Below are 22788 nucleotides of genomic sequence, written 5' to 3'. Positions count from 1 at the left end.
TGCTATTAAGGTTTGTTCATTACTTTGTGCTGTTTCTCATAATCAGCCATCTTTAACAATGGAGATGCAAGCAGTTGATGAATAGGTGGTAACGACTGAGGATTTTAAGACTCTATGTATTTTGGAACCAAAGTTACCTTGTGGATTTATATAGAAACATAAAGTGACAGAGCTGATAAGTAATGTACAAAGCTGTGCGTTACAACGGAAAGATAAAAATTTGTCTCCAATTAGTATGCATCATTCTTCTGTTTATTAAATGAAATAATGAGCCATCTGAAAGTGTATAGTTAGTCTCACAAATGCCCATGCGTTATTTCCACTTAGCTATCGCCTGATGTACACCTTCCAAAAGACATGTTTTGACAGATTGTTTTTGAAAGTCTGAGGTTATAAGGTAGACTTTTAAAAATGAATAAATAAGTCTTCTCTCAATCTAATACAAATAGTGATTTCCCCTACAAAAGTGACTCTGAGCAGACCAGTCACCTCTCCTCTCATCAGGTGACAGACCTGGCAACTCCCGCTTTCAGCTAACTGTGCAGTGCTGTGGGACGTTTAGCTTGTTCTCCTGGTTTTGGGTGTCCTTCTGTACATTCAGTCATGTTTGTCACCTAGTATTTCTGTGAACTAGAAACAACGACAGTTCTGAGCCCGTGTGTTAGTTTTCCAGGGTTACCTCAGCTGGGTGCAAAGGAGATTTCAAAAGCCGAAGAAATCCCTTCTTTGCCTAGCTACATTCAATATTTTTATTCTGTAGTTTATTATAAATAGCTTTATTAGCGTCACTTGCTCATATCTTTTGGAACCAAAATATTGCATCCTCTCCAAAATGTTTTTGAATTCTTTGTTTCTACAATATTTCAGTGTTGTTTTCACATTAGTTATACATTAAATGTTCAATGTGCACTTCACATTCTCTTTGCTTGTAAGACTAACAGTTTTAAGATCGCATTCATGTAATACAGTATTTGCCAACCACTGCAATCCAAAATAAAGCTTCATCCAAAAACCGGCAGAACATCTGTTAAGTGGGAGGGACAATGACAAAGACCTGAAGGAATCTAAACACCTCAACAAGAAGGGAAACAAAGAAGCACAATTCATTAATAAAAAATCACTTGGTCAGCCATCAAATTCCCATCTGCTTTAGACAGTTGTAATCCCAGTTGAACCTTTCCCTGGCAGTATTTCAGGGAAAAGCTCATATGTTCATTATGAGGAAGTTCTCCTGAAAAATATCTTTAATTGGGCCAGAACTGACTGAAGTGTCTTTAACACAGTCTACGTGTCTTTTTATATTTTTATTAACGTCAGTTTGTGTATTGCAATCAGTTGCATAAAAATCAGAAGAATGCAGATAAAATGCAGGGAGCGATGATTTGGAGACTGGTTTCTTTCTCCACCGGCTCTGAGTCATAGCTGTTCTCTGCCCTTTAGCTTTTGTCTTTTCTGAAGGAAATGATTTTCCTTAGCATTGGGAACAGTCAGTAGCATGAGCTGTCTTCTGTAGCTCAGAAAATTGTGAATATGGATGCTTATCGGTTTGCAAGTCAAAGGTTTTAAGTGTTTTTCTAGAAAGCAAGGAGTAACCAATAAACAGGAAACTTTACCCAGAGCAGCAGGATGTCTGACATTTAAAGCAGGGAAAGGGGGCTTATATCTGCTCTGTAAATGCTTTCTCAGTTCATTCCTCAGCTTCCAGTTCTTCACGAACTTAGATTCCTGGTGCCCCTTGTGGCACTGAGGGACACGGTTCAATGATGGGACTTGGTAGGTCAGGTTGATACTTGGACTTGATGATCCTGAAGGTCTTTTCCAACCTAGATAACTCTGATTCTAAATACAGTTCCTTAAAATAACCCCACATTCATTTTGCTTTATAGGCATTCACTGTTTTTGTGGGGATAAGTTAAGTGCCAACGGGGGTGTTTTACCTGGCTTGTGTTGCCAGATAGGCTTCATGGTCAAACAAACAAAACGTTTACAGAAAAGCCTTGCGGTCAGTCTCTAAGTTACAAGAGTGGAATGAGATGCCCTAGATTCCCGTGAAGACAGTTTGGCCATAACCTTAGGAACCATGTCTGGTTGCTCAGCTTCCCACCCCCATGTCCCAGCCAGACAGCTGGCAGTCCTAAAGGTGCCCTTTCTCCCTGCTTTTCAGGTGATTTTATGTTTATGATCTATGAGGTGTGTAGCAGGTTTGACACCACGCTCACAAAGCGTTATCACAAAGTAACATTGGCACAAGCACTCATGCTTTCTCCAAGCAAGCTATTTTTCAGTTATAATAGTGTTTTCCTTCATTTCATATCTAATTGACCAAAGAGGTTGTCAGAAGCATGCACATACTGCAAATAGCCCTGAATGCTTAGTTCCAGGAGTCACTATTTCTTTGGTTTTAATCATCTTGCTGTTGGTTTCTTTGTTCAATCTACACTTTTGCTTTATTTGGCTTTGGCAAAGCCTTCGTAGATCGGTTATAAATATCTTGACCTCCGTATTACCAGCTTTGTTCAGAAATCACCCACCCAACTTTAACAGAGAATCACATAGCAAGTAAGGGCTTAGGAAATTTATTTGCCCGAATTTTACAAGGATTCCTAGTTTTGAATTTTGAATGATTAATTTGCAACTGCAGGAGCACCACCCTTCGTTAATTAGCCTATTATGTGTTGGTAAATAGCGTGTGAAACATTTCTGTCTTTGGGAAAGATTGGAAATGACAAAAAAAATAAAAAAACAAACTACTACTAAATGCTAATTTTACCAATTTCTTGGTAATTGAATGAACGTTTAGACACTAGTGAGCAGCTCCTCTTATGGCCTGCACTTGCTGTGCGCTTACTGCACCACCAATTTTTTTACCAAGGGAATGTAAAATTTTGTTGTTTTCATAACAGTGTTAAGGCTTCGTGAGTGTAAGTGTGCAGAATTTAGCATCTGTCTCAGGTGAAACCAAACACTGCAAAGTGAGATTTAAAAACAACAACAACAAAAAAAAAACACCACCAAGAGAAGAAAAATAAAGCAGCTAGGTTCTTAATTCTTTCAGGAGATCCTACTGCTGTATTTGCAGCTTTAGGCACTCCATTCTTATCCTGATATCTTTCATGAGTATGTCACCTTGGACATTACTTAAAAGAATTTACTTTCCTATTTTTCAGGTTCTCCCTCCTTAAGTAGCATCTATAATTAAGCTTTGGATAGCTGTAATTCTTTGTTACAGGAGTCTTAAAAGGTATTTTTGAATGCCAATTCATACTACTTACAGCAACAAGCTCCAGGTGCACAGATGCTGGCTACTTAGCATGAGTTCACAGTTAGTTTTTTTCAATCAACTACTTCTCTAGAATTTGGGAAGTTAATTTCTGTTGTGTGGTTTGTTTTTTTTTTTTTATTCTGTGGAAATCTAGTTATATTTATATTTTTCTCACTATGGTTCAATAGCAGTAATTCAGCATTCTACTTTCTAGATGTTTTGTATGTGCCTTTGTACCTTGCATACATTAACTACATTGCAAGGACTTGCATCTGGTCATAAATTCTTGCAATCAGCACAGCAAAGGAATACTATTAAGAGTTTCCAGTCCAGGCTATAATTTTATGGTTAATTTTCCTACAGAAAAGCGTTTCTAACTGACCAGTTGTCTCTGTCTGTCCCCTGTGATGCAAGAAGTAACTGGCTTTACAAAATGCCTCATGAACCATTTCTTTGCAAGAGGATTTTTTCTCTATGATCCACAATTATGTTTCAAAACTGTCACCCCTCATCAAATATGATTCAGAATTACCCAGTGCACAATATATTTCTGCTTCAATAATAGACTGTCTTTTAAAAGCCAGCTTTCCTGTTACAGTGGGAGAATACCTAAAATATTAGGAGTATTATTGTACTTCCAATTAGGGTAAGACAGACCTAATCGAATAAATCACAAGTCCTTTCATGAGTCTCTTTATACTTCCTAGAGTGTTTAGCAAAACTCAAATGAAGCTATTGAATTTGCACGGTAGGTCTGGCTCTGATGCCTCATCTCAAATTTGAGAAAGGTAGAACTGATTTTCTGGAAAGCAAAGCCAGAGTGTGTTTTGAATCCCCAAACTCTCTCCCAACAGAGAGCCTTTTATGGGAGGTAGGTTAGGTTTTGCTTCAGAGATTATTTTTTTAAACTCTGCATCTTTGTGCTCTGCTGGGGATTGGTTATGGCTAGACTACATTTATGGTGACACTTGTCCTTTGATGAAATGTCAGAGTACTAAAAAAAAAAATCTTCACAGTAAAGAAGATATCTTATGTCATAAAGTTATTTTCTCATCAATTTTGATGAAATTGGGTTATTGTCATTTTTTCAAAATGTGCTGTTTCCATAGTTGCTGTTTGAAATCACATTTGGTGTCATTACTTTTGTGTACAAATTTACAAAAATCTTTCAAATGCTTTCAGATTTCAAACCATTTCCGAGGATAAGCTAAAAAAGATTTTCTCTTCCAAGTGCTGCATAATTTTGAAAACCTCTTTCTTGTCTGTCTGGAACTGAGATTCTTGAGTCAGTGAGTGTGATTTTTTTCCTTTATTGAGTAGTAGAAAGCAATAACGTAGCACTAAGCTGGTTGGGATTTCATTAGTGACAAACCAGCAGTGGTATCTTTGCCATTACATACCTTAATGATTTTAAAAAATCTGCTGAAAGTTTTATGGCCTACCCAGTGCATTCTTTGCTATAAAGTTTCACAGGATTGTTCCAGTGATTAAATTCCTGTTATAAATAACACATTTGTCAACAGTTGTACTGTGATTCATTTTTCATAAATGGGGTCCATCATGGAGGTGAGTAGTGACATGCTGTATATTGCTAAGTGAAAGGACATAAAGGAAAGAACATAAAGACTTCCTTATTACAACATGCTAAAACTTCACAGCTTCTAGATTAAAGTTTCAAGTCATTAATAGCGTAGTTAAGAATTAGAAGATAATAGTGAGTTCTTAGGATATCAAACAAATCTCATTGGACATCAAAACAGGAATAGAGATGTTTTTATGTATGTCTATGTACTATTAAAAAACAACAAATTAGATTGCAGTGTGAAAACTACATTTTTCGTGCATTTTCTAATTATCTACATTTTTTTTAATTAGATCGGGACTTTCAAGCCTTTGTTCAAATAATTTGAGTATGTGTTATTTTATGAAGTCCATTTTAGTATTAGCTTGCTTGACTCATAAGTGTGGATCAGATCCATAACAATTCTAAAAACTTTGAAGTGCAGCCTAAAGTAACTGCTTTAAGTCCCCCTTCCATTAACTTTATTCTGCCTAAAATTCTAAAATAAATAAGTTTATCAGAACCTCTGTTATCTTTAGTGTTACATCAGTTATTCTGAAAATATTCAAGTGGATCTGTTTCTGAACAGAACCCTGTTCCGTACTGAAATTTTAAAAAATATTATGTTGTACTAATAACATCATACACTTTTTCTCTGAAAAGAATGGTTTGCTACTCTGCAGATCACTACTGAATGAATAAGGCATAAATTAATGATTAGCATTTTCCACTGGTGGTGCTTTTCAAAAGTGCTCACCTACGTTTATGTCGTTTTCTGTAACTTATAAATAAAATCATAGATAATGCAATTACAATATATCATGTTTATATAAGCAGTATCTACTTTGATAGAATGATAAGAGATGGTCAATGTTTGTATCTTATTTTCATGTACAATGTGATTTCCATACAGTACAAATTTTTCATGAACAGTTTTCTATTTCTTAAAAAAAATCTAAGTCAAAATATTTTGAACTGCTGACCTTGTTCTGATAAGCTCAGTTTCACAATTTAATTATCTCATGTCCTTGCATATACAAGTGGATTTCTTGTTTCTTATAGACAACCCCTCACCTTAATCTTCCTCTGGAATTGTTTTACAGTAAGAAAATCTTGACTTAATAAAGGCCATGTCCATTTGTTCATAAGGGAGGATACAGTGTTTATGAGGTGTATCCATTGACATTATATAAAAGAAATTAAAAGTAAATTGAAACACTGTTTTGAAAAATGAGCAGCAAATGGAGCAAAATACTGGATTGTTCCTAGATCAGATTATTTTCAGAGGACTAGTGTATGCCCGCATCCTAATCTAGATCCTAGCTGGAACAAGTAGAATATCAAGTGGCTTCCTGCAGGATGGAAACTGGTTTTCAACTGGCTTGCCTAAGAATGGCCGGACATGGTCATATGCCCCTTTGCTCACAGAACAGCCAAAGGAGCGCCAGCCCCTAGGGGAATTGCGTTACTTTGAAATAGTGTGTATTCAGGGAGGGAACATTTGCCCTTGGATTTAGAGAAGGTGATTCCTGCTGTATTAGTCTTAATTACCTCATATGAGCACATTCAGTTGCAGATGTTTACTGTTCATTTTTAACATGTGTTCTTTAGGATAGCTGTGTTAATGTACAAAAGAGCCAATGCAGGGTAGAAATTCAGTGTATCATGTTAAACACCCAGGGTTGCTATTGGAAGATAGAGTATCGGGAGAGTTAGATGCCTCAAAAGATAACTTTGAAAAAAGGTAAGAGGAAGCAAAATAAATATTCATAGGAATGGAGAAAAGAAGCCAAGGCATCCCTGCTCTCAGCTAGGCGTGTTGGGCCCCAGGATTTAGAGCTTTCTTCTTAACTTTCAAGTTCTGTGAGTGATTTCCTAGGCTTCAGGACAGTGAGCAGACTGGTGAGGGAAAGTGAAGAAATTTCCCTTCAGCTACTAGATGCCCTTTTGGAAGGCAATTGATTTTAATGCTTTCAGTGTAAAGAGGGAACAGCAAAGCTATGAAGTACTTGCCCTGGATGGGAGCACCCTTGCAGCAGCCATCTATTTTTCTGCTTTTCCTTGTTTTTCTATCTGTCTTGGATGACAGAGCAAGGACAGCTCTTGAGTAGTTTGCCATTGTTGTCATTGTGTCAGAGAAAACGTTAGTCATTTTCTTCTGTGGGTTCCTGCAGCTTTCTGAAAGTGCTGGCATAAATGATTTTGGGGTGCCTAGGGAGGTCGCTCCCCTCGTTCCTCCCCTCCACTCACACTGTGTGACTGGCTGAGTGGCAAAGGGAGCATCTCCTCCAGCATCATGGTTTCTCAAATGTTGTTCTGAAGCAAAACGAAGTTGCTGGGCTTTATGTTGAGGCAGGTCAGGAGCTGCCTTCCAGTGAGGGCTCGATAAAGGGGGCAGTAATTTTGCCAGCTATCCCAGTGAATTGGTCTGTCGCTCGGGCTTAAATTTGCTCCTCTCAGTCAACCTTCATGCTGTTGCAGTTTGGGTTATTTGGCCACTTTATGATGCTCTTGTATAGCACTTGAGGCAATCTGTTTCATCTCCACATGCTACTTACACATCCAGCTTTCACAATAACATACAGTACTCTGAGTATAAATCTAACTTTTATAACTCAGAGGCCTTTGGAAGCTGTAAATGAACTTCTTGTAAGAACTTTCTTTTTAGCACATTTTATCTACTCTCTGAAGTTATTGAACCCTTTGATACAAACTTACTGATTTTGGCCAGTAATGTTTAAAAATCAGGCAATTTTTTTTTTAATGACTGTATTTTTTTTTCCTTAACTTTCTTTTTGGCCATCGTAGTTCACATTTCTTGAAGACTTTGCTGAAGGGACTGAACCTGTTCTGAGTGCGCTAGCTGCAGCTATTACAATGAGGTCATACATTTATTTTATGATGTTACTGTGAGGCGTGGTACTTCACAAATTCTGTGTGAGATCTTCTGTGCTTCCTTTTCTTGTGTTATGGAAACATAAGATAATCTTGACACAAACATTGCTCAGTTTTACAATCTTTCCCTGTGTTGTGGTTTATGTATGCCATTGCTTTCTGTCCCAGTATAAGAGTTTATCAGCTGGAGATCCTCTTAGTGAACAGCACATTCTTCAAGAATACCCGTTAATTACTTAGTAAATTTTATAATAGCATCTAAAATGACAATTTTAGAGATGAGAACAGGAGGGTTTGAAAACACAGTAGGGGTGTAAAGTAAAACTTTTATTAATAGATGTGTTATCAAAGTGAATGAGAGAAATGATAACAAGTAGGTAATGTTGAAAGGGTGAATGGAGCATGCAGCAGATGGGAAAGTTTACTGTAAAAGATGGGGGAATAACTACCACAGTTGTGGTACAGCTGAGGGAGGATCAGATGGGCACAATGGAAATCAAATATTAACACAAATATTAACACACAGTGTTCAGGAGGCACTTGGATAACAACCTCAATAATATGCTTGAACTTGTGGTTTGCCCTGAAGTGGTCATGCAGTTGGACATGGTGATCTTTGTAGGGCCCTTCCAGCTGAACTATTGTATTTCAAATGAAACGTTCATCTCAGGATGAACTGGAGCTTCTCAAATTTATTTTGTGTCTGTTATGAATTAAATGGAAAAAAAATGGATCAGGAAGAAATACGCTCAAGATCAGATAAACAGCAACTGCATGGTAGTCTAGTTTTAAAGCTTCTTTCAAAATATTGGAGAATGTTTTTGGCTTCTGATGTTTGTGAGATGTTATAGTTTTGTTTTTTTTTAGCTGTTCTGTACTAAAAACATCTATAGTCTCGCTGCCTAAAATTGCAGGGGACTGAACTTAACGATCAAGTAGTTCTCACCAGTTATATGTCCTTCTCGTGGCACAGCTCATCAAGTTTATGGCTTTGCATTATTCAGTCTGTGGCATTATTTTCTGTCAGGTAAATGAAGACTGATTTCCTCAAGTGTTCCTGAAGTTCTTGAGTGCATAGTCAATGTGAAAGCTTAACCAGTTCCATTTTGAGTTTTCTTGTGGGAGCTGGAACTTTTCTGAAGGTGTGCTACTGCCCATAGATACCTTTGTGTTCCCTTGCTTTTTCCAACTTATGCTTTGCAATCATCAAGTCTGCTTTTCCTGTGCTGTTTATGTCTTTGGATTTCTGAAGATTGCAACCTGATCTAGTAGATTGCATCCCTGCCCATGGCAGGGGGTTGGAACTAGGTGATCTTTAAGGTCCCTTATAACCCAAGCAATTCCATGAAACTCCTTCCTATACTACCAGTTGTTTGCTATCGCTATTGCCTTCATTGTGCATTCTGCCATTCCAACTTGCAGTGCTTAGAACTGTCCTCTCTAGAGTTCTTTCTCCACGCTGAAAGAAATCTATCCAGGTTAGGAGGATGAAAAGCAGGTTAGCTCTATTTGTTAAGGTGGTACTTACAATATAAGTTGAAAAAAACAATGAATTACTCAGCGTCTGTCACCAAAGAAACAAATCTCCAAACAGAGTGCTATCTACAGTGTCCAAATTTTCTCTTATGATTGATATCTATGTATGTAATCAAATTTATTTCTTTACACTGTTGTCTTACTGCAGCAGTGGTCAAATTTATGTCTTTACACTGTTGTCTTACTGCAGCAGTGGCTAATATGGTACTTCATCAGATGTCTAAGAAAGAATTAATGGATGCAAATAACTACCATAATTATCTAAACTCCAGTAACTTTATGTATTCACTTTTTCTATACTTTGTTACAACTTGGACTGGGATATATATATATTAAAAAAGATGATCTAATCAGCTAAAAAAAAATACCAACGCCAGCACTGCCTCCCTTTTTTTGTAGTTGTCTCAAGAACTTGGTTACTTTTCCCTGTGTCCATTGGAAAGCTATACATAATCTGAAGGCCTTTGTTAACTTACAGTCAATACTGTAAGTAGTTTATAGCAATACTAAATAACATAGGTTTAAAATATATATATATATATATTACTAACAGCAGAAAAGTTTTGTTAAAAAAGGTATCAATATAAAACCAGTATCTTTGGACACTTATGACCTAGCCTTGACTTTCGTGTCTAGTAGTGCACAAAAATAGCAATAATCATAATTTAAAAGGGGATAGGTACTAAATATGATGTTATGGGGTATTTTGCTTTGGACAAGAGAAGGCAGGAAATCTAGTAGTCCAATAAATCCCTACCAGACTGCTGGCGTGATTGAGAGAAGGAGGAAGGGAGGAGACACGGATTTCATAAATGTGTTTGATACTAGGCTTTTTGAGGGTGGGGTTAGATTTGTTTACATATCTTAGTGTTGGAAATTTCTCTTAATAATTCTTGTGATTCACACAGAAGTATTGCAAATGGATCTGTCGGCTTACAGAGCTGACGCCTGGAGACTGGTAGACTTCATTGACAGCTCAGCTAAAAGATGTGACCCGTGCCACTGATTCTGAAATACTAATTTGTTGGTCAATTGCTTGCCATCATTGCACTTGTAGTTACTAACGGTTTGCTTCTCAAAGAAAGTGATCTACTCTCCCAATGCACCTGGGGATCCTCTTGGGGGAGATCTGTAAAGGACAAAATACCCAGCTGCTATTTTTCAACATTCCCCAGGAAACAATCTCTGTCTTTTGATATCTCTGTTTTTATCATCAAGGTAAACTTGCAAAATATTTTCCAAAGCTGAGCCTGCAAACTCAGACGTAGCACTCTATGGGGCAGTAAAAACCAGTAGCTCAGTAGAGACATTGGTTTATGGCGCACTTTGGTATTTCTTTCCCACACTAACTTCTGTTTATACTGTAGGCTATAAAATGATGTTTTTTTTCCTACCTACTTATCACCCTCCTTCTTTCTGCCTCCTCCTTTTCACGTTCTCTTTCCTTCACACTTACCAATTTCCCTTCTTCACAGAGACTGCCTAGTGAATGGGTAGCTAACTAAACTTTGAGAAATTGTTGTGAACATGTATTTAGCTTTGAAATATGATTTTATTTTTTTTTTTCCAGACCTGCAGAAGGGCTGGTATGCTTGCAAGCATGTCCAGTTTTTTCAAGTATACCAGCTGGTCTGGCAAAAGGTATTTCCTCCTCCCACAAACCTTGTTTGGCACTACCAGCTTGCAATTTTAACCTCGTATGCTGACAATTAAAATAAGATGGCGTCCACAGAGCGTGCAATGAAACACATTGATAGCATAGTACCTTTACCTAGTTGGTCTTCTATGTATTTACCAATTAAGAAATGTTAATGTTTAACATGTTTTTTTATATGTATGAATATACATATTTGAAAAATTTTCATATACATATTCTTTACTCACTGGGTGTCAGTTTAGATTCCTATCTAAATTGCTGCAAAATGTCCTTTGATACAAAAAAAAAAAAAAAAAAGAAATGGCTCAGTAAACCTTTGAAAGATTTCCCTAGGCTCCTTTAATACTTGAACTATGAGTCAGAGGTTTAAGAAACAGTGTTGAAAAACTGCTGTTTCTTCCTGATACCTCCAAGTGCAATATCCCTGTGTAGAGATCATGTGGATAGTGACTATCTGCTCTTCATCTGAAGTCCTAGTGACCCACAGGAATATCTGGCAATACTTGACATAATCATGAGTTGCACAAATACAGGGAAAGAAAACTTTCTGAAAATCTGTGGGTGACCAAAACCCGTTTTGAAACCATGTTCTAATACTTGTAGAGCTTTAACCATTTAATGCAGTAATAATACACAGAACTAGCCATTGTTAAGTTGTGCTTCCTGTCTGTGGATCTTGGTGCTTTGTAGAGATATTAATCTGCTGCCCTGATAGGGAACTGAGCTCCCGAGATGCAGTGAGCCCAGGTTCAGCCCAGCTGTTGAGTGGCAAAATGAATCCTGAATTGCAAGTCTCTGCTCTCAGTCCCACCCTCGCAGCGTGGCCACAGGCTCTCCTCTGTCTTTGTTTCTGGCACCTTATGAACACCACCACCCTGAGAATTCATTCTACTTCCAAATATTCAGTATTCAACCCAGTGCAAATTGAAGTTGCTGATTTGGATTTCCAGGGAAAAAAGGTTTTGTAACGGATGTGCCACTAGTCTGTAAGCTGCAGTGGTGCTGCAGTTGACGATCAGAGGTTCAAGTAAACCTGCCATCTAATAACGGATGAAAAAAACACACATCAGTCCAACAAGTTACAGTAAATATTTTCTTTAAAAGGAAGAACTGAGTCCAACAGGAGAACATAGACAAAACAAACTCATAGCAAGTAGCAGGAAGTTGTTGTAAAAAGCTTGCTTTGGGAGATGATGCTATTTTGCAAACATACTGGCGTGCTTGAATTGTAGTGTCAGCCTGCAAATGTGTCAGTGAGTTAACTGGTGGCATCACCTTATTTATTTTTTATTCTGTTGTCTTCTGTCTTTATTCATGATCAGTACCAGAAATCACAAATAAGTTTTTCCTCTCTCTATCTCTTTTGTGTGTGTGCGTGTTTTTGACAAAGATGTAATTCTTGGTTTTGGTCTTTTGTTGAATTGAAAGTTGATTGAAGCTTTAATCACTATATCACTATAAAAATGCTGGAGGATTGGTTGAATAAATGTTAGGCAGGCATAGAGCTTGGTGATCGTTTTTATACATGATTTGTCCAGATATAAACCAATCATTTACTTTTACTGCATAAGTTGTCTTTTATATTCTTCCTGAAAACATGTGCAGCCTGGGAATTGGTCAGAAAAGGAGTTTCTATCTATGCAACATTGAATTGCATTAATATTTGCCCTGAATTTTTTTTGCTAGCAACACTGAAAGTTCCTTACAACTTTAAGTTGTAAACTTTTAAGTTTAAGTTCTGCTCCTGCAGAAACAGGAGCTTTATCATGTGCCTCAGAGGAATAAAAATGCAGGGTGAACGTGTCAGAGCAATAGCCAATCTATAGGTGTTGAGCAACTGAAGAACTAAAATATGGTGATAAGAAACCACTGCATAGCTAACTCTAAATAGTGAAGCTGCTGAAAAGCTTAGTTCAGTTTTATTGTTGTTCTTTAGCCAGTTTGGTCAAGTTAAAGGCACTGAAGTCAAGGCTGAGAACAGCAAACATGTAAAAGCCATGAGACGTGGCTGAATAAACCAAGACACTGAATTTTGGGTTGGGATTCAGGTTCCAAATTAACACAGACTTTTGCGTATTTCTTGTTTTGTGGCTTAGTTTGGAAAGAGCATAGATAAACTTAGTCTCTTTTCTTTTTTTAAGCAGGGTCATGCCAAAGTGCCCCTGGACACTGTGGTGGTGGGGCCGCAGCGGTGGGCGGAGGCGGTGGCGAGGACCACGGGACATGTTCCCTGCTCCTTGTGGCAGCGGGGTGGTGCTGAGCACGGAGCTCCCAAGCAGCAATAGCTGAGGGGGTGGCGGTCAGGTGTAGCTGGAAGAGACGCGGTCTGAAAATTGTTGGTGCTCCAGGTTTGCAGCAATAAACTTCCTTAGGGGTAAATGAAGCTGCGTGTTGGGTTTGCAGAACCTGTTTCTGTTTAGCTTACTCTTGGGAGTTCTCTGGGATTCCCAAGATAGCTCTTGAGACTCATTGTGTGGGAAAAAGGAAGAGATTTTTAAGAACATATTTACTGTCTGGTATTGGAAGGAATCCTGAGTTTAAATATTCCAAGAAGCCTGGGTCTTGCTGTAGCAAACCTCCCCAAAATAGCCAGTGTGGAGGATGAGTTTCTGTCAACATTTAATCTCGAAAGGTCCATTCAAAAGCAGCTTTGTTTTAAATCCTGTTCTGCCTGTGTTACCAAGGTGCTAGCAAGACTTTTCTAGCTCTTTTGCAGTCCCAGTGCAATTTCAAACACACGTGTTGTCCCCCAGTTTTTGCTGCAGTTAAGTCCAAAGGAAGCCTTAACTGTGCTTTTCTCTCTCTCTCCATTTCTCTCAGCATTGCAGTGTTTCTCTAACAATATATATGATGCTATTCTCATCATGTCAGGACCCAAATATTTCTATGAAATGTATTAGAAATTGTATTGTCAGTGTAAAAATATGCTGCTGACATGCACGGCTAAACAGGCAAATGTAATTGAGCTACTGGGAAGTTTAATATTGGAGAGGCATTGTATTGACTGACAGTAGTATAAATGGTGAACAGACCTCTGCAAACATTTGCTGTCATTACTCTTCACTTCGTGGATTCCTAGGAGAAAGGAAGTTGAGAACAGTGCCACAGAGCTGTAAGAAATCATCTTAAGTGTCTCCCAAGCCATTTTCTTTGTCTAATAGGATAACGGATTTCTCCAGATCTCTTTCTAAACAGGCTTCTAAGACAGCACGGACCAGTCGGTATTAGAAAAGCCCTATTCTTGCTGTAAACAGAGGGGAATTTTAGTAGCAACAGGAATATTCTTCCATCTAAACTAATAGAGGAAGATTCCATTTTGTTCAAGAAAAAATGAATGTGGCTGCTGGAGGGGGAAGAGATGGAAATGCAAATGAGGCTAATTGATCTATATTAAGACAAAGATCTGAAAATGGGATAGGGGTATTTGAGATTGCAATCCTCAAATTCCCTGCTTACGCTCCTAGTCACCGAAGATTTTACTGCACATTGTTTTGCAGTGTTACTTGCTAGTCATCTGATGCACTCTTCTTTTGCCAGAGCAGCAGCATCCTCTGTCCTGATAGTAATGAGCAACCAACATCTGTCTCGGAGGAAAGGGTCTTTTGGGGGCTGTCATCAACCTATGTGTCCTAATTTGGTGGCAGCGTTCAGAATGCACTTACTGAAAACTTCCAGCATTAGCTGAGCACCTAAACAGCTATTGATCCCAATGTAATTAACGTCTTCTGAGGAAGAAATGGCACCCCAGATGTCAGTCTCCAGGAAATGCATGTAATTGATAGGGCACACTCGCTTTCCCTTCTCTCTGGCCATTCATTTGATCTTTGGTTCAAATTTAGAAATCTGACATTTCCATGAGGGACTTGCTCAGAAGGCTTATAACTTCATGGTGAGAAGCTTCCTGACAGGTTAGACACGAGGCTTTGAACAGTTGCAAGCCAAGCACAGAATTGAAACCTGTGTCTCTAATACCCTAATTGAATACTATAATTACCAGCGCTTGTGTAAAAGAGGAGGCATCACTCTTGTCAGTCAACTTTTGAAAGATTTATTCCTTTGTTGTTATCACTATATACGGGTGAATCCTACTGCCCAGTAAGGCTATCAAGCAGCCGATGACCAAGAGACTTAAGGTACCTGTCACCCTGATGGTTTTAATTGGTTAGTTTTGGAGGCTCTCTGAACAGACTCCTGTGAGGGGTACAGTAGTTTTGCAATCAGTATAGACATTGACCTGAGGCTCTTTTACTTCGGGTACTAGGGGCTTTAAAGTCAAGTGTTGCATAGACAGCTATTACATTGCACATCTCGCCTTGCGCATACTTCCTGAGACTTTGCATAGCTATTTGAAAGCATAGAAGCAGAAGGTGGGGAATAAAGAAAATTTAAAACACCACCTACGATATCTTCCAGTCAATGCAGGGATGTTCTGCAGTAGTTAGTGCAGTCCTCTAAAATCTCATTTTAAAATGAGCTTCTTATCAGAAGCAGCAAAAGGTAAGAAAGATGGCAGCTCTTGTGTTTTTGTTTGTTAGGAAAGCCTGCTGTTGGGGCGGGGGGCGGAGGGAAGGAGCTTTCTCCAACCATAACGGCTCCATCAAATGCGATATTACCCCAGTAATGATTGTTATGCCTAACAGTCATGAACAGCAACTTTATTCATCCCAGAAAGTACACAAAGAAAAGCAGCACTGCAGTCTCTAAGATACGAAGCTTTCTCTGTTAAATTTGCCATGGATGGTCGGATTCATCAGTTTGCATGTGTCTTTGACTGGTACATCATGCTGGATGCTTTAGGCAAACACACACTAATTAGTAGAACAAATAGAAAACCCTGAGGATGCCCGTGCTTAATGACATCGCCCATATTCTAAAAACGTCTCGACAACAAATTACTCATTTCATGGCTGTAGGCAGTGCAAGTTAATTTATCTGTATCAGTTGCTAAGTTGAAGCATTTCCTCTTAACAAGACACTGTATTGTACCTTTCCAGGAAACTTTCCAATGCTTTAGCTTTTAAACCAAAAAAAAAAAAAAAGTCAGAAGAGACAGGTCAGACCAATTCAGGGAGGAAAAAAAGTAACAGATACAGGATGTGTTGTAAGATGAAGAGTTAATAGGTGCTGATGAATTAGTTAACCATTAGTTTGATACTATGTAAAAACAAAAAAGCTGTGGAGGTGACTTGAAATCCTTGGAGGAGCTGCGAGTTAGAGCCCAGAACTCTGGCTCCAAACAGAAGTGGATTGTGCAGGAATGTGTGCGGTTCCTGCTGTGAATGCTTCAGTCAGGTAATTGCTTTTCAATCAATCTCAGCAAAAGAAATGAGAAGCCAAGGATTGAGAATGAAGCAAATTAGCAGCTGTCTTATGCCAGTATGGTTTTAGTTGTCTTGTCAGTTTCAGTTGCATATTGGTTTGGTTTTCTTAACTGATAAAGTTGACTGAGGAACGTGGCTAAAGCGGACCTAGTTCTCGTAAGACGAGTGAGCTGAATATAGCCGTCAAACGATACCCAGGAGCCTGTGGCATTGCTGAACTTAGTCAGTTAATTATCTAAATGGACGTGAGTCTTGGGAAGCATGCAACTAAATAGCCTGCGTAACCAAGCGAACTGAAAGCGTCAGTAGCAAAAGCAGCCAATATTGTTGCTCTGAAGGCGATGGGTGAAGTTGCCCTTGTACTGGTGGGTTGGGCATGAGGGGACAGCGAAGGGAAAGGGTTGAGTGGGGGCAGACAACCCGGCAGATTACATGGGAAAGCCAAGATTGCTGTTTCTGTCTCATTCAAAGTGATGAGAGGAGCAGAAAAAGAAACTTGTGCTGGAAAGACCCTTTATCCTCCTTCCTCCCATAGTTGAACCCTTCTCTCAGCCGTGGAGATCTCAGCTGTTGGCCCGGCTCTGCAAGGGGGCTGCCAGAAGCAATGTAGGTGGTACCAGGGCTGCCCTGGTGGGAGCCTAAGCACGTGTGCCTGCCGGTAAGGCTTGGCTGCTGTCATTCAGTGCACTTACAGGAGTTTTGGCTGCCACTGCTTCACAAGCACGTGGATGGACGCTGTCAATAAATCTGTATTTGCAGTGAAAACTAAAATCTCATCCAGCTCTTAACATTGAGCATGTGTTTTGAGGCTGTGCTGGTTTATATTCTTTATAAATATGTAACATAAAGGCTTACCCTATAGAGGAGCTTGCAGTAGCAAGCTCTTAAAGTAAAACATTCAGCACCTCGCACAGACCTTGATGGAGAAACGCCTGTATTTGGACAACAGCACTAAGCTGTTGCCAACCAACGTCCAAAGGTGAGTTTGGAACCCAACTAATTACGGTCTGCTCCTCGTAGGGGCAGGGAGGGCTTCAGGCTGCTCCCTCTTTCCCACGCCTCTTGGAAGTTGTGCCCGGTCGTGCTCACGGTCGTTGATCCGCTTCAGCCTCGTCTGAGGGAAAGCGGTCGGGGCTGGGCAGGGCTCCGTGCCCTCCCGTACAGCCGGCAGCCTCAAGTGCCCGCTCAGGTCCTCAGCTCGGACCCGCCTTTCAGCCTTTCCCCTCCGCCGGCCGTGCAGCGGAGGGAGCGAGAGAAGGGCAGCCCTCGGGCCTCACCGCACGCCGGGGGGGGACCCTAGGGACCTAGGTTCACCCTGCTCCCCGCTGCCGTGAACTTTTGGGGGCTCCAGGCAAGCCCCTCGGCGTCCTTGCGCTGCGTGAAGCGGGAGTCGCGCTCCCGTCTGGCCCTGGGTGGGTGTGGGGGCTTTCCCACGCTCCGGGGGGGGCTGCTCCGGGGCTGCCGTGCGGTGCGGCCGGGCCGAGCCGTGCCGGGCCGAGCCGTGCCCGGGCGCCCCGGGGCTGCTCCCCGCCGAGCCGGCGGCTCTCCTGCTCCTTCCGCGCCCCTTCAGGCGGTGCCGTTCGCGATGTGCCCCGGCTCGGAGGAAGGCGAGGGCCGGGGGCTGCGGCCGGGACCGTCCCCGGGCCCCTCTCTCCCCCCGCTACCCGCGGTGCGCGCTGCCCGGCTGCGGCTGCAGCGGCCCCGCGGGCGGGCACCACCCCGCCGCCAGCCCCGCGCCGGGGTCTGGGCAGCGTTAGGCTTCCCTCCTCCCCTCCCTCCCCGCCTCCCTTCTCCTCCCCTCTCCTCCGGCTCTGCCCTCCCCGCCTTCCCCTCCCTCTCCCCGCAGCCGCCGAGCCCGGTCCCTGCGCGCCCGCAGCCTCCTGCTGGGGGCCGCCGCCGGCTGGCGCTGCCCGAGCCGTGCCGAGCCGTCCCGGGGGCAGAAGTTGTGCGGAGCGCCCAGGATGGGAGCCCGGCTGCAGCCCCTGGCCCTGCGGCTGCTGGCGCTGACGGTCCCCTTGGTGGCGAAGGGGTTCTCGGACGAAACCCTGGAGAAAGCCGCGAAATCCGAGGGATACTGCAGCCGGATCCTGCGAGCCCAAGGCACCAGGAGGGAAGGGTACAATGAATTTAGCCTCAGGGTGGAGGGCGATCCAGAATTTTACAAGCCTGGGAACAGTTACCGGGGTAAGTTGGCCGTCCTTTCCTTCCGACAGCAGCAGCGCGGTCAGGACAAGTGTCCCCGAAACTACAACGGGGCTCTCTCTGCATGTCACCTCCCTATCCCTTCTGGAGCGTGTATGTGACTGTGTGGGTTAAGGCAGGGTAACGTGCTCCCACGCATTACTTTATCGGGGATGCTTTCATGACAAGTGAGAGCGAGTTGGATTTCACGGTGTCACTTCACTCTTAAACACGAACTCAGTATTAAGAGGATTTTCCTTTCTTTTATGAATTCTCTCTGCCGGCTCAGCTCAACGTTACAAGTTGACGTGACACAAAACGCACTCACTCTTCCCTCTTTTACCTTCTTCTGTAGGATTGCTTCCTACCCCTTTAAACGTAGCACAGGGAGTAGAAGCTTCAGCATCCAGCAGAAAGGAAAGGAAACTCGGAGCTAGTTGGTCTTGCCCTGAGATATGAATGTTAATATAATGAGTTAGCATATGGGCAAACAGTGATGCAGCATGCTGCCAACTTCCCACATTTTGCACTTCTGTTTACCCCCCCCCCCCCCCCTTTTTTTTTCCTGGGGAAAAGAACAGATGGCTCAAACAGGAAAGAGCCAGAGGAGATGGTGCTAATGACCACTGTAAATAAGAGATGGAGGCATTCAGTCTCTGCCAAACATTTCGCATACAATCCTTGAAATTAACTTCCAAAACACTCTTCAGCATCTTTATCTATTAATTAGAAAAAGGCAGTTTTTGGTCACTTTTCCTGCCTCACTACACAATCCCTTTGGAAACAAACCTTTATGGAATACACTGTCAACTTTGTATTTTAAAAGTACTTTGAAAATAAATTGGTCTTTTTTTTTAATTTTTATTTTATGTACTTTACCCCATCTCTTTTATAGGCAAAATGAATGGGTTCTTTGGGAAATCATCACTTTGGAAAACCAATTGTAAGAGTTTCTTCTAAGTATTTCTCCTGACCTTCCTTGGAGTCAGTGTAAAGAACAAGGTTTTCCCATTGCACGAACATGGGAGTCTTAGGACAGATGGGAAGAAAAAAAAGTCTACACATCCTGTTCTCTTAAAGAATGGGAAAAAATATCTGCTGCATTGATTAACCTGTTTTGAGTACCAGGCTGTAACTTTGTGGGATTTGTGATAAAGTTTTTTCTCAATAACTGACATTTAAATGTGGTGTGAAGAAATGTGCATTTCCCATCAGTCAGTTAACCGTTCCAGACATTAGGATTAGTACCTGGAGTCTGAAAGATTCCATGTTGCACGTCTACCAAGCAGGATAAAGAGAAGTAAGTGTCAAGTTCCTCGACAGTGACAGATATGTGAACGTTCTTCAGAAGTTTGGGAATTTACTTCTGTGAAAGTATTACTGGATATTTAGAGGCACCTGCCAAAGAAGTTTCTATTACATGGAAATGTAGGGGCAAAGAAAGCCCTGAATGGATTAGAATTAATTTTGTGGACATACTAGATCTTGATGTTAGGAGCTCAATCAATAATCACATTAGCATATTGTAATATCTTAGAAATGAGAAAATTACAGCTAATAATAAAAATTGAAAATGTAGATCAAAACACATGGTTTTGATATTTAAGCTTATGTGCCACCTGAATACTTTATTCTGACTGGTCCTTTAAGGACACTTTGTGGAGGGTTGGAAGAACATAAGTAAATGTTACCCTAACATACATTATCCGTGACAATAGATAAAACTAGCAGCACTGTGGAATGTTTTTAAGAGCTCATTTTTGAAGGAAATTCTGTGGAACAACTGGAACTATGCTACTGTTTTATACAAAGGTTAGAAAATCTAACTAACAATTAAAAATGTGGGATTATAGCACGTCTGTGGGGGTTTTAGCTGTAAATTGCTAGATGGACTACACTGCAGAGGATTTGCACAACCTCAGTTGAGTTAGAGCCAAATATGCCTGTTTCCATGGCCCCTGTCTCATTTAATTCAATCTGGATCCTTGGCACATTTCCTAGTGGGCTCCTGGAATAAACTAGTATTTATGCAAGGTGGATAACGCAGGAACTCACTCTACATACAAATCCAGTACGCCACTAACCCGATGGTGTGGAGGCATCCAGCTACGTTTGTTACTCCGGATCGCTGCTCGACGTGCCTTCCGCCTCAGGCCTTGGAGCTGCGGTGACTGGAGGAAGCGCTGCAGCGCTCCAGTGGTGTGGCAGTCAGAAGACTGCAGTTCACAGCCACCCTTTGTCTTTGGGAAAACTTCCTCCAGTTGCTCACCTTTAGATCAACAGGGATCTGTTTGGGTGTATAGAAGTTGTGCTTTCCATCTCAATGGAGCACTAATAGAGGAAAATGGCCCTGAGCACTGAATAATCTCTTTGAATGTGTATGCATTTCCCCCGGCAGCAGTAAATAAATATAAAAAAGGACACGTTCTCCCATATCTGACAACGAAGAAGAATGAGGAAGCAGGGCTGAGCAGCCATCCTTATTTCCTCCCTCATGTGCGATGCAGGAGCAATGGCTCTGGGCCTTGTGGTTCCCCCAAGGGAGGTGGCATGAAAAGTTTCTGACATCTTATTTGGGGCTCTTGGGGCCGTGGCCTTTCTTCGCCTGGTCCTTCAGCCTGCAATGTCACTTCCTCCCCTGGGGAGCAGACAGAGAAACGTGTGTGGGGAGCTGGTCTTCCACTGGTACCAGGCTTGTTTGTGGGCACACCGCCCTGGGGCATGGTCCCCTCTCCCTGCTGCTCAGCTTGGGCCCAAGGTAGGCCTCCAAGAGGAAGGCACAGACAGGCCTGAAGTTTAATTCAGTGTTACTGGGTAATTGTCCTTGAAACTAATCAGTCTTAGCTCTATTGATTTGTAGATTGTTAATTTTGCATGAGCTTTCCAGGAAGAATGAGTTAGGTTTCAACCTGTTAAAAAAATACACGAAGTAGCCTGTAAGAAAGGTAGCAGTACGTCCATTTGATGTGCTAACATGCAGTGCGTGGTTTTTGCCGTGATATCCTGGAACTGGTGTGCTGATGAGGAGGGTGAGGATGCGACTTGTGCAGTCCCTCGCTGCACCGCTTAGGTAGCGCCGTCCTTCTTCGTGCCCCTGTTCCCAACAGTCTGCACTCCCACGTCTGCCAAGGCCAAGCTGAGCTGATGCTGCGCACTCCCTTTGTGGCCGGTTCGGGACTTCTCTTCCGAGGAACGGTGAATCTTTTGAATTTCTTTCTTCTGCCCGATGTGCAAGCGCTCTTGCCTGTGATGTACAAGCGAGCCCTCGTTCTGTACCTATCTCAGCATTTCCCCTGTATCACCAGTTCCGGACAGAAGCAGACATAAAAGCGTAGCTGTCGGTACTTGCGCAGGGCGGACGCAGGATGTGCAGCAGCCTAGGACGGAGTCAGGCAGCCTTCTTGCCCCGGAGCCATGGAGCTGCCGCTTTGATCCCCCCTTCAGCTGGGGACCCCGGGGCAGCAGGAGGGCCGGGGAGCTGCGTGACGAGAGCCGCCTCGCGAGGTGCTTAGGGGTTTGCCGGAGGGGATGGAAACAGACGAAAGAACCTGTTGGTACGTAGCCGTCCTTTGAAAGGGAGATCCTGAACTTGGAGCCTTGCGCTGAGACCGAGCTGCTGTTTCCGGGAAGCGCCGGGTGAGCGCTAATTACCGCCGGGTGAGCGCTAATTGCCGCCGGGCGCTGCGGGAGGAGCGCTCCGTCTCTCTGCAACGCCGGGAGCGGCGCCGAGCCCAGGGAGGGGAACTCCCGGCCCTCGGGAGGAGCCCGGCGGCGCCCCGGGCATGCGACAGCTGGGAGTCAGGCTTGGGACTTCTCCTCCTCCTTTTTTTTTTTTTCTCCCCTGAGAGCTGTTGTAGCATTTCAGATATCCTCAGTTTCGTAGATAGGGGTTTGGAAACTGGGTTGGTCCATAAATGTGAGGAGGAGGATGAAAACTGTTGAGTCAATTCACAACTGGAATCCCTCTTTCCTTGCGTAAGCGTTTAAGGATTTCTGCTGTAACTTTTTGCTCATAGTGATTCAGACTTTTGAATTACGTATGATATATGGAAAAAGTTGTTGCATGTAAAATGCTTTTATGGCAATTAGTTTCCAAGAACCAGTGTTCAAAAGAGTGCAATGGGTTCATCCCCACTGAGTTCAGCAGTGCTGTTCTCAATTACTGTAACCGAAGGGCTGGTCATGAATTTTCATTTAGATTGGGCTGCAAATGTTTGCAAAATTGGACTAGCAATACTAAGTATTGGGCAGATAATGAATTAATAAATTAGAGCAACACTTAGAAACATAGTCAGAAATCTTAGTTGCTCTTATGCAGCCACTTGGTTCCCATACATAAAATGTGAAAGTTTCTTCCTCCCCAGAAATGATGAGG

General features: G+C 42.0%; 1 protein-coding gene across 3 annotated transcripts in view; it reads left to right on the top strand.

Moving 5' to 3' along the window:
• Nucleotides 1-22788, top strand: part of SPON1 (spondin 1) — a 230062-nt gene that overhangs the window by 26138 nt on the left and 181136 nt on the right. The window contains exon 1 of one of the 3 annotated variants that reach the window (XM_013177714.3): nucleotides 18066-18416. The exons of the other annotated variants lie outside the window; for them this stretch is intronic. Within the exon in view, the coding sequence (XP_013033168.1) occupies nucleotides 18194-18416 (223 nt within the window). The 5' untranslated portion in view covers nucleotides 18066-18193. Of the gene's footprint in view, nucleotides 1-18065; nucleotides 18417-22788 lie in introns of those variants that run through there. 3 annotated transcript variants of the gene reach the window in all.

Source organism: Anser cygnoides, chromosome 5, assembly GCF_040182565.1.
Source record: "Anser cygnoides isolate HZ-2024a breed goose chromosome 5, Taihu_goose_T2T_genome, whole genome shotgun sequence".
NCBI classification, from domain to species: Eukaryota; Metazoa; Chordata; class Aves; order Anseriformes; family Anatidae; genus Anser; species Anser cygnoides.
The sequence above is the reverse complement of the archived record's forward strand: the minus strand, read 5'-3'. Positions and strand labels throughout refer to the sequence as shown.